The sequence below is a fragment of the Balaenoptera physalus genome (genome assembly GCF_965194825.1).
Source record: "Balaenoptera physalus genome assembly, chromosome: 3".
Taxonomy (NCBI): Eukaryota; Metazoa; Chordata; class Mammalia; order Artiodactyla; family Balaenopteridae; genus Balaenoptera; species Balaenoptera physalus.
Window position 1 is genome coordinate 122,297,288 of NC_138890.1, and position 17,572 is coordinate 122,314,859.

General features: G+C 40.8%; 1 protein-coding gene across 1 annotated transcript; it reads right to left on the reverse strand.

Annotated features, from left to right (window-relative positions):
* Nucleotides 1–1,496: 1,496 nt before the first annotated feature.
* CCNB1 (cyclin B1) lies at nucleotides 1,497–9,037 on the reverse strand. Its single transcript, XM_082457326.1, has 9 exons — nucleotides 8,861–9,037; nucleotides 8,082–8,252; nucleotides 7,815–7,985; nucleotides 5,478–5,660; nucleotides 3,919–4,077; nucleotides 3,464–3,700; nucleotides 3,049–3,189; nucleotides 2,317–2,427; nucleotides 1,497–1,728 (listed from the first exon to the last, which is right to left on the reverse strand). The coding sequence occupies exons 1-9, from the start codon at nucleotides 8,879–8,881 to the stop codon at nucleotides 1,621–1,623; spliced, it is 1,302 nt and encodes a 433-aa protein (XP_082313452.1). The 5' UTR covers nucleotides 8,882–9,037; the 3' UTR covers nucleotides 1,497–1,620.
* Nucleotides 9,038–17,572: the final 8,535 nt, after the last annotated feature.

Below are 17,572 nucleotides of genomic sequence, written 5' to 3' on the forward strand. Positions count from 1 at the left end.
GCCCGCGCACCGCGATGAAGAGTGGCCCCCACTTGCCGCAACTAGAGAAAGCCCTTGCACAGAAACGAAGACCCAACACAGCCAAAAATAAATATAAAAATAAATAAATAAATTTAAAAAAATAAAAGAAATAAAAGGCTTCCAATTGGAAAGGAAGAAACCAAATGATCTCTTTAGAAAAAAAAAAAAAAAAAGAATCCTATCTCATACCACATACAAAAAGTTTACTGAGGGCTTGTAGACCTAAACAGGAAAAATTTAGAAATTTGAGAGATGGTAATAGTTTGGGGATGGAGTTGACCTTAACACCAAAAATCCAAGCAACCACAGAAAAAATAGTTTTGATAATATAAAAATTTAAAGTGTCTGCATGGCAAAAGATATAGCATAAACAGATTTAGGGCAAACGACAAAACTGGGAAAGCCTTACAAATTGATAAATAAGCGGACAACAAAAATTGATTCAACCACTCATGAGAAGTATAAAGTAAAACAGCAAACAAAATAGGATATTTTTTTGCCAAACTCACAGAAATTAAAGAGAATGATTACCTTCAGTTCTGGCAAGGATGCAGAGAAAGCCAGAACTTTTGTACATTTATTGCTGATGACATTGAGAAAGTCAGCTGGCTGTACCTGCCAGAACTTAGAACACTCTTTGGAGAACCCAGTGTACATAAAGAAAGGCATGGGATATAATGACATTTAAACAGCATTGTCTATAGGAGCAAAGACAAAAAGCAATCTGAACATAAACAGGGGAATGGTTAATCACATTATAGTGTATCCATACTATGGACTATAATGCCCAAATACAGGTAAGGCTTGTCCATGTTGAAAGAATTGCTAAGTATATAGAATAATCTCATTTTTTTAATACCCCCCCATAACAATTTACATGCAGGTCTATATTCATAGAAGGCATGAATGGATACATCCCAAACTCCATCCTTCGGGTAGGTGGGATTGAGGCGTAGGAGAGTAAGAGGGGATGGGTAAATAAACGTTTTTAGATACTTTCTTATTTGTTTTGAGGATTGTTTTATTTTCTTAACCAATAAAGAAAAAGCAAACTAGGTTTTGAATATAAATTAAAATTCTTATTTTTCCAAGTGAAAAAGGTGATACTAGTTTAAATTGTTAATTTAAGAAAGTGGTATGAGTAGATTACTTAGAATTATAGCAGCAACCACCAGAGGAAATAGAAATCGGGGGAACTGGGAATGAGGTGGTACTTTTCCTTACATAGAACTAGGCAGTCAATTCTCTTAAGATGACTGGGCTTACATACAGTATGACATAAAGTAAGTAAGGATTGTAAATGCCTTCAAGAGCTTAGTAATTTATCTGAAGTAAAGCCAGGTACATAAAACAAGAACCAATTGTGTATATTAATTGGGTCCCCAGGTAACTGAAAGCAGTTTTTTTACTATTCCCCCACTGTACCTTTAAAACAACTTTTATCCTCAAGTGGGAAGTAGCCACATTCAAATGAGTTAAGGTTTAAGTAAAAAGGACTACAACTTTATTAAAAGTAAATAAATGTAACATATAATATGTACAGATGGCACATGGTGCCAATTTTATTTGCAGATTTTATAGTATTCCAAAGTTCACAAGTTACACCTTTGCCACAGCCTTGGCTAAATCTTGAACTAGTGCAGAATTCAGCTGTGCTAGAGTGCTGATCTTAGCATGCTTAGACGTAGCATACTTGTTCTTGATAGTCTGGAAGAGAAAAGCATAGTAATTAATGAAGGAAAAGAGGAAAACATCATAAGAACCAACGATACACATATACACTTAAAAATCAACTCCTTAAAAGAAAGCTATGAATTTATAGGCATAAAATCTTAATGACTGAAAAAAAAAAAAAAAATCTTAATGACTGGACTTCCCTGGTGGCGCAGTGGTTAGGAGTCCGCCTGCCAATGCAGGGGACAAGGGTTCGAGCCCTGGTCCGAGAAGATCCCACATGCCGCGGAGCAACTAAGCCCGTGCGCCGTAACTACTGAGCCTGAGCTCTAGACCCTGAGAGCCACAACTACTGAGCCTGAGTGCCACAACTACTGAAGCCCGTGCACCTAAAGCCTGTGTTCCATGACAAAAGAAGCCACCTCAATAAGAAGCCCGCGCACCGCAATGAAGAGAAAGCCCAAGCTCAGCAACGAAGACCCAATGCAGCTAAAAATAAATAAATAAATTTATATATATATATATATATATATATATATATATATATATATATATATATAAAAACACAAAATCGTAATGATTTTTCACTTTTCCCAACATCCTACAGTACCATTGACTCACCATATGCTTTGTAAGCCCACGATTCACCATGATTATATTCTTAGCCAGGTGTTGCATAACAAGAAGAAGGGATTCTTCAGTGTATGACAGGTAATGCTGTAGAGTTGGTGTCTAAGACAACAAAAGTTAATGTTGAAAATGCTCATCGCCAATGATTTTCATAAAATTTCTAGATGTTATTCAAAACTAGGGTAGGGAAGTAGATACTGTATGACTGATTATAATCAAACTTTAAGACAAGCTTAAGACCCCTTCTTCCCCAAATACCCTTCTTTCATGGCTTCTAGGATCCTGTGCTCCAACCTAATTACACTTTTGTAATTGCTGACTTGCCCACCCCAAAGCTAGACTCCAAGTTCTTTGGAGCTGACTTTCTCATTCATAATTCTATTTCTAGGGTCTAGAGTACCACACGGCATATAGGAGAAATACTTGTTGAATCAACGAATACGAATGAACTTCTAGTATGTCATTTGGCCTGCTTGAGCTTCTCCATCTGTAAGGAGTAGCAGCTGCTCTGCCTTTCTCAAAGGGGTATAGATAGATGAGATTAGGCAATGAAATGGAAGCATTCTATGGAGATATCACAAACAAGATATTTTAAATCATTCCCTCAGTAGATGCCATATTTAAGAACCATTTGAACTGTCCTTTAATGACAGCAGTTCTGTATGCAGTAAATATTATAATTTAAAAGCTCAGGGTAACCTCAATTTGTGGGACAGTGCTTACCCATTCACCATTATCAAGAATTTTCAGTGCTAAGCAAAAAGCTCCCACTGCAATCTGAGAAGGAGGAAAGTGCACCATATCGTAGTCCAACATAGTTAGTTCCATCAGATATTTGGCCAAAGTGTGTAGCTCAACATCAACCTGGAATAAAACCCACAGGTTCTGTCAGAGAATTCTGCATTGGCAGTAACTGGTATGCCCATAACTAACTACAGATGTTTGCCTACAAACTCTCAAATGCAATTGCCCATGAAAGGCTTTAATAATAATATTAACATACAGACTGATTGGAAATAAATACCATCTTTATCCCTTCCTCACGTAGTTAGGTATAAATACAAGGCACTTGAATTAGACCTCATTGGCCAGCAGTATTCCCTAATGTACCATACCAAAGGTTTCAAGAAATCTGTACCTCTCCAATCTTAGATGCTCTCCGAAGGAAATGCAGGGGTAGAGGGCGACCCAGACTGAAATTTAAAGCTCTTAGAATCTTCATTTCCATCTGTCTGATTTGGTACTTAGTGTAGGTGTTGTCAGTCACAAAGGCAAAGTCCCCAATTTCTGGAGGGTACATTTCCTCATATTTGCTTGCAATAAACATGGCAGTGACACCAACCAGCTGCAGCATCTTCTTGGGCACACAGTTATCCTGCAATGGGAATTTCAACTGGATCAATAAATAATAGGTATTTGAAAAAGGAGGCACAGAATTGTGAAGGAGTGGTGGGAAAGACACACACTCTCACAACGGAATCTCAATTAATGACACCCCATGCCTCAAGACAGATTTTAGCTGAAAAAGTCTGTTTCTTATGACTCAGCTAGGACCCTGGAAGGGAGAACCCTCAGTTGGTGAATTATGCTCACCTGCATGAACCGATCGATAATGGAAACAGTCATGTACATGGTCTCCTGCAGTAACCTGAATTTCATTTGAACCTGCACTAGCCAGTCAATGAGGATGGCTCTCATGTTTCCAGTGACTTCACGACCCAGTAGGTATTTTGGTCTGACTGCTTGCTCTTCCTGCAAAAGAAACGCTGATTATCCTAAGAAGCAAGACTCCACATGACATTTCTGACCAGAAATAGTCACCTCAAAATAGCTCTGGAACATTTAGAATCTCTAATGGTTCTTAACTCAGTTATTCATTTGGTCACTGCAAACAGCTCTATCACTGAGAAACAAAGAAAGCAAACATTAAACAGGACAGTGTGACAGGTTTTCATATTGGCAAATCTTACTATGTCCAATTCACCATCACTACTACTGGCCCACACCCTTTCCCCACTTCTTCCCAAATAAGGATACCATACTATCTATCACCTCAGATCTTTTCACTTAAGACTCTAAACCCACAACCTGAGCTTTATGAAGTAGAAAAAATAGCAGCAGCTCCCAGATCAGCTGGAACCAATATGCTACCACTCCTATTCCAGGGTTTAAACCCCCAAAACACCATAGGTAACAAAAGTCGACCATCAAAATCCAGCACACACATCTGCTAAACCCACTCCTCCAAAGTTAGAACACAAACTTTAAAGACAAGGGAGAAAAGAAATCCACAGCAGAAGGCTGGTCCTGGCAAGGAAGTCTTCTTACAGGACAATCCTGTAGAAAATGGAGATGCCCAAAAGAACCAGGCAAGAGCCTGAAGAGGTTAATGATGCCACTAGAACACAATGCATTATAAACAAGCAACTGGGTAAATTTGGTAACTGTATAGCTTATGTTGTTAACATACAGAATGCTTCCTTGTCTGGGGGGGAAAAGGGCAAAGGACACTAATAGAAAGTTTCAGAAATGGGATGAAATGGAAGGAAACCAAAACCTTTAGTTTTTGAGTATACTCCTCTGGGACACAAAGAACAATTTCCCTGATATCACATGCTCATAAGCAACATTGACCCAAAATGCCTTTTTTTGGCTATAGTTCTTCAGCATCTTCTCCATTACCATGTACCTCCTGCCTGTTACGCTCCTTAAACCCAGAATTTAGGACTCACTCACTCCTAACTGTGATGGATATAAAATACCTTTCAATCTGTGGACTTTCCTTTAGGAAAAGCCATGGTAGTATCCACTCTCACTTTGAATTTTCCCTGTTCAAAATAGCAAATAGAGACTTCATCGGGAATTTCCTGGCGGTCCAGTGGTTAGGACTTTCACTGCCAGGCCCAGGGTTCAATCCCTGGTCAGGGAAATAAGATCCCACAAGCCATGCATGCAACCCAAAAAAAAAAAAGATTTCATTGGCTTACTTTGGGCCTTTTTATTTTTGGTATTCCACGAAGAATTTCAAAGTGGAAACTACTGTTAAGAAATGCTGCTCATATCTTGCTTAAATAGTTGTGAACTGTTAATGGAAAATCTCTTTAGTAAAGCTAGATGCAGTTTAGAAAAAACAAAGGTTTAATATTACTGACCTCAAGTTGTCTCAGATAAGCATAGATATCTTTTACATATTCACTACAAAGGTTTGGATCTGCTCCATCTTCTGCATCCACATCATTCACTGCAAGAATTACATCAGAGAAAGCCTGGCACAGATATTCTTCTGCAGGGGCACAGCCAGATGTTTCCATGGGGCTTGGAGAGGGAGTATCAACCTTGAAACAGAATAGACTTTTTGAAATAATAGCAAAGAGGAGCATACAATCTGGAAATGAAGGTCAGATTATTGGTACCAATTCAAGAGACTATCTGCTGAATAGACATACAATTCATTTACCTTTTCAAATTTATTCAATTTGTCTTCAGGAAGTGAATAATATGAAAGGTGAAATGCCAACTTAGACTGAATCAATTTAGAGTCAGTAGAATGCTAACAGGTAAAACAGAGAGGAAGCAAGTTCACATCTAGACTTTCCTCCAAAGGAAACTGATAAGTAATGCATTTGCTTAGCAATGTCATGTAAAGTTAATCCAAGTGAATGACAAGTTAGTCTTTAGTAACATGGCCTGCTTCCCACTGCACAGGAGAGCACAAGTTCTGTCCCGACTACTAAGGATTTTATTTATTTATTTTTGGCTGTGTTGGGTCTTTGTTGCTGCACGCGGGCTTTCTCTAGTTGCGGCGAGTGGGGTCTCCTCTTCATTGAGGTGCGCAGGCTTCTCATTGCGGTGGCTTCTCTTGTTGCGGAGCATGGGCTCTAGGCACACGGGCTTCAGTAGTGTGGCACGCAGGTTCAGTAGTTGTGGCTCGCGGGCTCTAGAGTGCAGGCTCAGTATTTGTGGCACACAGGCCTAGTCGCTCTGTGGCATGTGGGATCTTCCCGGACCAGGGCTCGAACCCGTGTCCCCTGCATTGGCAGGCGGATTCTTAACCACTGCACCACCAGGGAAGCCCCCAAACTACTAAAGATTAACTGACTTTGTTATCATGAACCATTTTCTTCAAGCTCCAGTTACCCCGTTGTCCAAACATTTATTGAGCACTTTCTTAAGTCAAGCTCTATGCTAGGCACTGGCTTTATGGTGTCCTCAAGGGGTTTTGAATTTAGAAGAAATAAGTAAATGAAGTAAAGAGATTGATTCTAGGAACAAATCCTAGAGGTGTGGGAAGTTAGGGTAGGGTTGGGAAAGTTAGGGAAAGCTTTAGGTGTTGATGACTGAGCTGTTTTGAAGGATGAGAAGGTTATCAGTTAAAAGAAAGAGGGTGGGAAAGTGAAGGCAAGAATCAGTATAGGACTTTGACAGAAAGCTCAGGTCTTTTGGTATGGCCATTTAAAGACCGCACATGCTACAGGTTTCTGTGGTATGTCCAGAAGAACAATACTAAAGCCATAGCCTCACATCCCCTTCCCTTACATAGAGAGCTAGGCTGAATGACTTTAACTGATCATTTTCCCAACCAGCTTTAATGAAGTTTAAAAATTAGAACTTAAGAATGCAGTTCATTGCTGGTCAGGCAACTAGATCCCACATGCATGCTGCAACTAAGAGCTCGCATGCCACAACTAAGGAGCCCAAGTGCCGCAACTAAGGAGCCAGAAAACCACAACTAAGACCTGGCACAACCAAATAAATAAATATTGAAGAAAAATAAAAGAACGCAGTTCATTGCAGTTTCAGAAAAGCAGCCTCTTCTAGATGGTGTATTTTTTCTTCAAAAGAGTAGATACATTTACATACCTGATATTTAATAAAATGTTCTTGGTTTTTGAGGCTAAGTGTTAACTCATCTTCTTACCTTCTCTGAAGAGCTCCATTTTCTGCATAACATCCTTATATAAATTCCAATGTTACAGACTTATTATTATTTGGTGGCCACATTATGGAGTAAAAAAAAAAAAAAAAAAAAAAAAAGGACTCGAGAGAACAATCTGTGTTTCAGTCAATAAATTCTGGCCAGAGATGGCTTGTACCCAAAGACAGCAAAATCTTTAGTCCAGGCAGCTACTACTCAGTATGGTAAACAAAGGAGGGGTAGTATAACAAAGCAATTAAAAGCATAGATTCTGAAGCCAGATAGCCTGGGTTTGAATCCAATTATGTACCACTGATGAGATATGGCTCTAGAAAAGATACTTAATACTTCTCTATGCCATTATCTAAAAGTAGAGGTAATAATACCAGCGCACTAAGAGAGGATAAGATTATGTGAGCTAATCCATGTAAAGTGCTTAGCAGAGCCTACCTCCTGCTAAGCACTCTATAAATGTTACTATTTTTCCTATTTAGTCAAATGCTATGCCATGCATTAGTAAAATGAAGGGAAAAGAAACAATCAACAGGCTCTAAAATATTACAGTTAAGTTTACCAAAATAGGCTCAGGGGGAAGTTTCTCTTCTTTAACAGGCTCGGTTTCCGGCTCTGGCTCTGGCTCCAGATCCAGCTCCGGCTGGGGCTCCGGCTCCGGCACAGGAGCTTTTTCCAGAGGTTTTGGTAGTTTTTTAGCAATAACTTTTCCAGCAGCTAAAGTTTTTGCTTCCTGTGGATGAAAAGGAGAGAATGGAATGTTTCTCCATCACGGGTCACAGTTGGAAGGCAGACTCTTACAGAGTAGTTGAATCAGGAAGACAGTTACCTTTTTCAGGGGCAATTTGGCCTGTGGCTGTTCACTGACTTTGTTACCGATGTCTCCAAGAGCTGTTCTTGGCCTCAGCCCGGGCTTAGAGGCTGCAACAGCGGCCACAGGCACGCGCTTTGCGCCTGCCATACTGACCTTCGCCTTATTTTCAGCATTAATTTTCGTGTTCTGTAAAAAGAAAGACCACTTTGAGAGCTGGCTCAGCCAAGTTAGAGTAAATCAAGGGTTAAAGCGGGGGCAAAACAGAGGCTCTCAGGAGGAATACCGACTGTAAATGGGTTCCCAGGGGAAACCTGCGTTCCAGGGTCTACGCTAAAGCTTTAACAAGCCAGATTCCTCCCCGAACCTCCTCTTTCACCTACTGAGGGATTGCCTGCTCAGTCCCCGCCTAACCTAAAATACCATAAATTTACATTTGAAAGGAAATCGAAAAAGCCTTCAATTGCAGGCACCTTTCCGGTGGGGAGGGGGTTATGCAGTTGGTGGGAGCTCGCTCAGGGGTCCTCCGTCACCTTTTACAAAAGGTTTCGCGTCTACCCTCCATCTGTCCCCTCCCCCCGCCACTTTATCCAAGCCCCATCCACTTCTTTCTCACCTTCCTCTCTCCGTCTGTCCGCACCCCAAACTCTCCCACCATTTTAGGGGCCCAGCGACCGCCATTCTCCCCCCAAATCTGTCCCGGTCCACTCTTGCCAGAGGAACTCCAGCAGGCGAAGATAGGGAGAGACGCAGCGAGCCAGGAGAGCCGCGTTTGTTCACCGTCCCTAGCAGCTCACCCTGGTGATCCGGAGCGCCATGGCTTCCTCTGCACCAGGCAGCAGCTCAGTGGGGAGAAGCAGAGCACGGGAGCCCCAGACCAGCCGGGGACCTTGAACCCACCGCAGGCCAGCAGCCGTTCCTCCGCAGCACGCCGGGAGGAATCGGGCCCCGCTTGAGGTTTAAACCCCGCACCGCTCCCTCCCTATTGGCTTGTTCGCGGCACTCGCTCGCTTCCCATTGGCGGCGGCCGGTTCCTCCTAGAATGCGTTTCCAGGGCGATCCCGCGAAGAAGTTCGGGCGGGGGTGGGGCCAGACCGTCACGTGGTCTGGCTCGGCGCCTGCGCCCTCGAGCAGCTACCGTTGCCACCTGGAGAGGCGTGATCACCGCCCACCTGGAGAGGCGAACCTGTGCGCCGTCATAGTTAGCAGCGGGGCCTTGGAAAAGAGAGTGGAGCCGCTGGTTTGACGTGAGAGGAAGTTATGGCTTTAGTCCTACTTATTGTTAAACACACTTTCCTCTTCTGCAGTGGCAGGTAGCAGGAAAGGCTTTTGTATATACATTCTTTCATTTGATCATTCTGGCAGCACTCTGGGTTGGAGAAACTGAAGCTCAGAGAGGCTTTGGGTGACTTTCTCAGGATCACGAATTAGTAACAGGGGACTAAACTTAGATTTCTTTAGATCCATGACGTTTCCACAACGCTAATTGTCTCTTAAGAATATTGCCAGCCTCTTAACGTGCCAGATTACTTCAATCAAATTTTTTCCCAAAGCCAATCTTTTTGTTTTACTTTTAATTTGAAAATAATTTCAAACTTAGAAAAGTTGCAAACAAAAATATTACAAGGAACAGACGTATACCCTTTACCCAGATTCAAATATCCTTAACCTTTTACCCCATTTGCTTTATCATTTACTTAATCTCTTTCTTATATATAGATCTATCCATGTATAACTATATAAACATTTTTTTCATGAAATATTGGAGGGTAAGTTACGTTATCATGGCCCCTTATCCCTCAATTCTTCCGTGTGTATTTCCTAAGTAAAAGGGATGTTCTTTTAACATAATCACTCTACAGTTATCAACTTCATAAATTTACTTTATCACAACATTGTATTCAACCTAGTTTGTATTCCAGTTTTGTCAGTTGACCTAATAATGTCCTTCCTAGCATTTTCTTTTCTCCAGTACAGGATCCACCTAGGGTCAATGTTGCATGTAGCCTCCTTTAGTCTGGAACAGTTCCTGCAGCTTTTCTTTGTCTTTTATAACACTGATGGTTTTGAAGAATACAGTACTCCATGCCACTTTTTAGAAAATAGAACTTTCTTATTTTTGCATTTGTCTAATTGTTCCTTGTGATTTACATCGAGGTTCTGCACTCTTGGCTGTTATGCCACGTATGTAACATCATATTCTTCTTAGGGGATCAACTCTGCAGACACATGGTGTTCACCTGTTCCCCATAAGTGAGATTAATTTTGATAACTTGGCCAATCTGCTACCTGCTTTCTCCACTGAACATTTAGTTGTTTGTTTCTGGCAACGAATAAACTGTCCGTGGGGAGACACTTTAAGACGGTGCTTCTCATCAAATTTCCCCCTAGATTTCACCTGTCCTCACAGCAGCATTTGCTTAGGAACTGTTGACACTGTTGTCCCAATGCCATGGGCTCTCTCTAACTAGCTGAAGCTGATAAAAAGCCACACACTTTGAATGACCCTAGGATGCCAGGCCTTTAGCAGACCTAAGTGAAGACCACTTCCTGACCATTGCTCAGTGGAACTTCTTTTAACATAGTAGTTCTCAACTGGGGAACATTTTGTCCCAAGGGTGGGGAGGCATTTGGCATTTCTGGTTGTCACAACTGGGAAGGTGCTACTGGCATCTACTGGATACAGACCAGAGATGTTTCTAAACATCCTACAGTGTACAAGACAGCCCCTACACCCCCTAAACACACACACACACATATACACATAATTATCCAGCCCCAAATGTCAATACTCTGGTAGTGCTAAGCTTGAGAAATCTTGCCAACTATGTACATACCTATAACTCATTTCTTCTTCTTTTTTTGTAATATTTATTTATTTGGCTGTTCCAGGTCTTAGTTGTGGCATGTGGGATTTAGTTCCCTGACCAGGGATTGAACCCGGGCCCCCTGCATTGGGAGCATGGAGTCTTAGCCACTGGACCACCAGGGAAGTCCCCCTATGACTTTCCCCCTATGATTTCTATTCAGAATGTTAACTTTTGATGCGTAATTAACACAAGTTTCGTGGATCATCTCCTTTCTTTATAACACTTAGAAACTTGACTTTTCTTCTCGTTGAACTACTCAGTGTTCTCAACCCTGGCCTGGTTAGTAGTGCCAACTACATACCAGGTGATGTTCTAGGTGCTAGGAATACAGCTCTGAACAAAACAGATGAGATCCCTGCTCTCATTAAGCATATATTCCAATAGGACAGAGACTAAATAAGTAAATAAGTAAGTAAAGTAGGAAAAATATCAGATAGTACTAAGTGCTAGGCAGAGAATAAAAAGAAAGTGATGCAAATAGAGTGATTTGGCAGCTGACTTAGCCTTGGTGGTCAGGGACAGTCTGAGAAGTTGACATTTAAGCTGAGGTTTAAATGACAAGAAAGAAAGCATTCCAGATAAAGGAAATAGTCTGTGACAACCCAATGATAGTGTTGCCCTAAAATAAATAGACTTCCAGTTATTTCTCCAGCAAAAATGGGTTTATTGAGGATCAACAAAGAATTGCAATTTGGGATCTGTACCCTTGGCAAGCCATGCAAGTCCCATGCCACAAGGAGAGGCCTCTTATAGAGAGGGGAAAAAGCAGTTGGGAGGGCTATAGTAAACAGAGTCCTTTGGAGGAATTGAGAATTTGAAATATGGTGACTTTTTATTGGCTGAGCCCTTGCCAGGTAAGAAGAGGAAGTCTCTCTTTTTCTTGCTGGGCTCTGCCAAAGTCACAGGGCATGAAAGCTCCCTCTTCTGACCCCCCCATTCTATTTTAATTGAGCTTTCTGTTTATTAATTTTTGTAATAGGAATGAGCTTGTCATGTTCAGAAAAGCTGGTGTGGCTAGAGTATGGGGGGAGGAGGAGAGTAGAGATGAGATTAAAGACATTGGAAAGGGTAAAATTGCACAAGGCCTTGTAAACCAAGGTATGATAAGTACAGTGGAAGGCTTTGGAGGGTTTTAAGTCAAGGTGTGGCATAATCTATCTTTCTGAAAGATTACTGTAGTCACTGTGGAGAGAATACACGTAGGTGGGGAGGAGACAGAGGGGGAAGCAGGAGGAGAAGAGAAGCAGGGGAGCCATTAAGAGGCTACTGTAGCAGGCCAGGCAAAAGATGATGGCTTTGATGGTACTAGTAGTGGTAGACAGAATGGGATAGATTCTGGATATATTTTGGAGGTAGACTTGCTGGGTCTTAATGCTTTACATGCTTGGAGTGAGAGAAAAGGGGTCAAGGATGACTCTTAGGTTTTGACTTGAGTAAATGAAACAGAACGCTAATAGATGAGCAGCTTTTAGGGAGTAGCAGGACATTTGGAATGCCTAGAGATATACAAGAGGAGAGGTCTACTAGGCTGAGGCCAGGGTGGGAGCTAAAGCCTCCTTTGCTGAGATAGTATTTAAACTCTGATGCAGATGAGGTCATCTAGAGAAGGAATGTAAAGAAGAGTAGATGCCCAGGAGCAAGCCCCAGGGCCCTCCATTTTAAAGACTGAACAGAGAGGGAGAGGCCCTCTCTGTTAGGAAGTTAGGAAAATTGGACAAGAACACCAAAGAGGTAGGAGACCAAATAGTGGTGTCTCAGAAAAGAGAAAGCAGTGTTTCTCAGAGGGAGTAGTGGTTTAACATGGCAGATTAAATATACATACTTATCTTTGTTTCTTCCTGAAGGCAGTAAAGGGATTTTTTTTTTAATGCATAAACTCTCAAAGATGGGTGAGGAGACAATAATGACACCATTTAGAAGTAGGAAACACATTGAAGAGTATTAATGGAAATACCAGACCAAGAAAGTTGGAATCTAAGCTGGCAATGGAAAGTAAAGAAGCAAACTGATTCATGCTGTAGACACCAGCAGTCTTGGGTATTGGAGGCACCAGGAGTCTATGAAACTGGTGGTGTAGGTAGAGCTGAAAACAGGATTGCTTGATTTCCTCCTGCACTTAGGAGTGCAGTGAGAGTGCAGCATCTTCTTGGTCCTGGCAGATGATTAGAGGTTTATGTTCCTGAGAGGCTGAACTAATGGAACTCTGGATTTCAGACACCAGGCAAGCTGAGTGGGGATGAAGTGAAATTCTTCATCCCAATGGTGAGACCCAGTTCCCTCTTCCACTCAGTCCCCTAAAATGCAGGCAGCTGGACTTATAACCTCCTAAGTGAGATAAAAGCATGCCTCTCTGAGAAATGGACCAGCCCAAGAGAAAAGTCTTAAAAATACAGACGGTTAGGAAGGGTTACCAATGAAATGGATGGGTCATGTTTAAAGTGACACTCACCGCCAAAACAATCTTGAGGGAAAAAAACGGAACTGGAGGAATCAGACTCACTGACTTCAGACTATAGGACAAAGCTACAGTAATCAAGACAATACAGTACTGGCACAAAAACAGAAATATAGATCAATGGTACAGGATAGAAATCACAGAGATAAACCCATGCACCTATGGTCAACTAATCTATGACAAAAGAGGCAAGGATATACAATGGAGAAAAGACTGTCTCTTCAATAAGTGGTGCTGGGGAAACTGGGCAGCTACATGCAAAAGAATGAAATTAGAACACTCCCTAACACCATACACAAAAATAAAATGGATTAAAGACCTAAATGTAAGACCGGACATTATAAAACTCTTAGAGGAAAACATAGGAAGAACACTCTTTGACATAAATCACAGCAAGATCTTTTTTGACCCACCTCCTAGAGTAATGGAAATAAAAACAAAAATAAACAAATGGGACCTAATGAAACTTAAAAGCTTTTGCACAGCAAAGGAAACCATAAAGAAGACAAAAAGACAACCCTCAGAATGGGAGAAAATATTTGCAACGAAGCAACAGACAAAGGATTAATCTCCAAAATATATAAACAGCTCATGCAGCTCAATATTAAAAAAACAAACAACCCAATCCAAAAATGGGCAGAAGACCTAAATAGACATTTCTCCAAAGAAGACATACAGATGGCCAAGAAGCACATGAAAAGCTGCTCAACATCACTAATTATTAGAGAAATGCAAATCAAAACTACAATGTGGTATCACCTCACATCAGTCAGAATGACCATCATCAGAAAATCTACAAACAACAAATGCTGGATAGGGTGCGGAGAAAAGGGAAACCTCTTGCACTGTTGGTGGGAATGTAAATTGATATAGCCACCATGGAGAGCAGTAAGGAGGTTCCTTAAAAAACTAAAAATAGAATTACCATATGACCCAGCAATCCCACTACTGGGCATATACCCTGAGAAAACCATAGTTCAAAAAGACACATGCACCCCAATGTTCATTGCAACACTATTTACAATAGCCAGGTCATGGAAGCAACCTAGATGCCCATTAACAGATGAATGGATAAAGAAGATGTGGTACATATCTGAGTAATGGAATATTAGTCAGCCATAAAAAGGAACGAAATTGGGTCATTTGTAGAGATGTGGACCTAGATACTAACACAGATAACCACTGTGGTGGCACAGTGGTTAAGAATCTGCCTGCCAATGCAGGGGACACGGTTTCGAGCCCTTGTCTGGGAAGATCCCACATGGTTCGGAGCAACTAAGCCCATGTTCCTCAACAAGAGAAGACACCGCAATGAGAAGCCCGCGTACCACAACGAAGATTAGCCCCTGCTCACTGCAGGTAGAGAAAGCCCTCACGAAGCAACAAAGAACAGACAATTCAAGGAGAAGAAAGCTAAAAAATAAACATAAAAGTTATTTATATCATCAGAGAAAGAAAAGGTAATAAAGCATCCACAAGCAAGTTTTAGAAAGAGATCTGGGAAATTAAAAATATGATAACAAACATTAAATATGCAATAGCAGGTTTGTAAAAGAAAATCAAGAAAATTTCCCAGAAAAAAAGGACAAAAAGACAAAGAGATGAACTATAGAAAAGATAAGAAATTTAGAGGATTATTCCACAAGGTCTGACATACAACAAATAGCAGAGTTCTAGAAAAAAAGACAAGAGAAAATGCAAGGAGAAAATTATTAAAGAAATAATACAAGAAAACTTCCCAGGACTAAAGGACATGAGTTTTATAAATCCATGTCTGAGTGCCTTACACAATAAGTGAACCAAGGACTCATCTCATGGCACACTGTGCTGGCATATAACATTTAGAATAAAGGGAAGACCCTAAAAGGAAACAAAATCAGATAGCATACAAAGGATCCAGAATCAGAATGGAATGAGACTTTCAACAATGTTGAAAGCTATGAGATTCTGTGGGAAAATGATTTTCAATCCATAATTCTGTACCCAGCCAAACCATGAAACAATCATGAGGTAGAATAAAGGCATTTTTAGATTTGAAAATTCTAAAATTATCTCCCATGTACCCTTTCTTAGGAAGTTATTGGAGTGTGTATTCTCCTAACCAAGATGGAAATTTAAAAAGAGGAAGGGGAATTCCCTAGCGTCCAGTGGTTAGGACTCTGTGCTTCCACTGCAGGGGGCATAGATTCGATCCCTGGATCCCTGGTTGGGGAAGTAAGATCCCGCATGCTGTGCTGTGCAGCCAGAAAAAAAAAAAAAAGGAAGATTTGGGATCAAAAAAACAGTAGTTCCAACACAGGAGAAAGGCAAAAGGAATTCCCAAGACTTTAGGTGACCCTAGGCTGGCACTTTTTAGTTGGCCTGAGGAGCAGGCACGTTAGAATAGAATGATAAGGAAGGTGGGTTCTAAGTGGGACATCTCCAAGCAAAAAAATGAAATTGATAACTTACTTGAGGTATTTGAATGTACTGAGAAGAGATTTACACTTCTGGTGGAGTTGGAGATTAATGAGCGATAGGTACAGAAAAACTAGGCAAATCAAAATAAGCAAGGCACTATTAAATCTGGAACAAACTAGCTGTTAAAAGAAAAATTGGAAATCTAATCATAATACGGTACTTAGGGCACTTTGGTAAATCATATGGTCATAAAATAATTAAAACACTGAATACTGATTTAACCCCAAATTAGAGTTCAGTTATATTGGAATGGTGGGGAGAGAGAGGGGGTTGTGTTTGAGTGTGCATATGTGCTGATGGTATAAAAGAGCTAAACCCTCATCTTCCATTGTTAGAAGTTAGTGGGTAATGTTTAAAACTGTATAACAGCTACCAAAAAAATAGCAATAGAAGAACTTTATTGAGAATTATGACTGCAAACAGCAAATCACACAGTTAAAAGAATAGAAAATGATTCTTTTTAGAGAGCAGGAATGGGAGACAGGGGTGTGTTGATTTCGTTATAAGTTTAAAAGAACCATTTGACTTTTTAAAACAATACACGTGTGTAACTGAAAAAAAAATTAAGTTTAAAGACAGAGAGTGGTTGATTGTATTGACTTAAAATCAGGGACATTCACACTAAAATGTTGATAGAAACAGGAGTTGAAAAAGATGACAGTATACATAAGAACACCATAAAATAATTTCCTCAGTTGCATACATTGACTGTATACATTTATAGAGCTGATGTATATTTTAACCCCTTACCACTGTCCCTTAAATTGTTGATAGCACTGGGGGAGTTTTGCCTTTTTTTTAAATTTAATTTAATTTTTTTTTAGGTTTTAGGTTTTAGATGCTATATTTAATAGTCAAGGAGGTTATACAATAAAGAGTTAGTCCACCTCCACAAAGGAAAATATATTAAAAGGTTCTTGGGTTTCTTTCAAAAATATTCTATGCGCATATAAGAGTACATACTCTTTTTTTTTTTTGGCCATGCCACGTGGCATGTGGGATATTAGTTCCCTGACCAGGGACCGAACCTGTGCCCTCTGAAGTGGAAGCACGGAGTCCTAACCACTGGACTGCCAGGGACTTCCCATATAAGAGTACATAGATTTTAAAGCTTCAAGATGCTTCTGCTCCTACTCCTACCCCACAGTGGGTGTGTGGGCACGGAGAACACAAAAATTGGTTTACAGAGTTAAGGGTATTAAAGAATTGGTATTTGAGGGCTTCCCTGGTGGCACAGTGGTTAAGAATCCACCTGCCAATGCAGGGGACACAGGTTCGAGCCTTGGTCTGGGAAGATCCCACATGCCGCAGAGCAACTAAGCCCGTGCACCACAACTACTGAGCCTGCGCTCTAGAGCCCGCGAGCCACAACTACTGAGCCTGTGTGCCACAACTACTGAAGCCCGCCTGCCTAGAGTCCATGCTTCGTAACAAGTGAAGCCACCGCAATGAGAAGCCTGCAACACCGCAACGAAGAGTAGCCCCCGCTTGCCGCAACTAGAGAAAGCCCGCGCACAGCAACAATGACCCAATGCAGCCATAAATAAATAAATAAATAAAATTTAAAAAAAAAAAGAATTGGTATTTGAGAAGGTAGTGAAAAATTGTTTTTGTTATATTTAGAATGTGGTCTGTATATATTTATTTATTTTTAAAATTTATTTATTTTTGGCTGCATTGGGTCTTCGTTGCTGTGTACGGGCTTTCTCTCTAGTTGTGGCGAG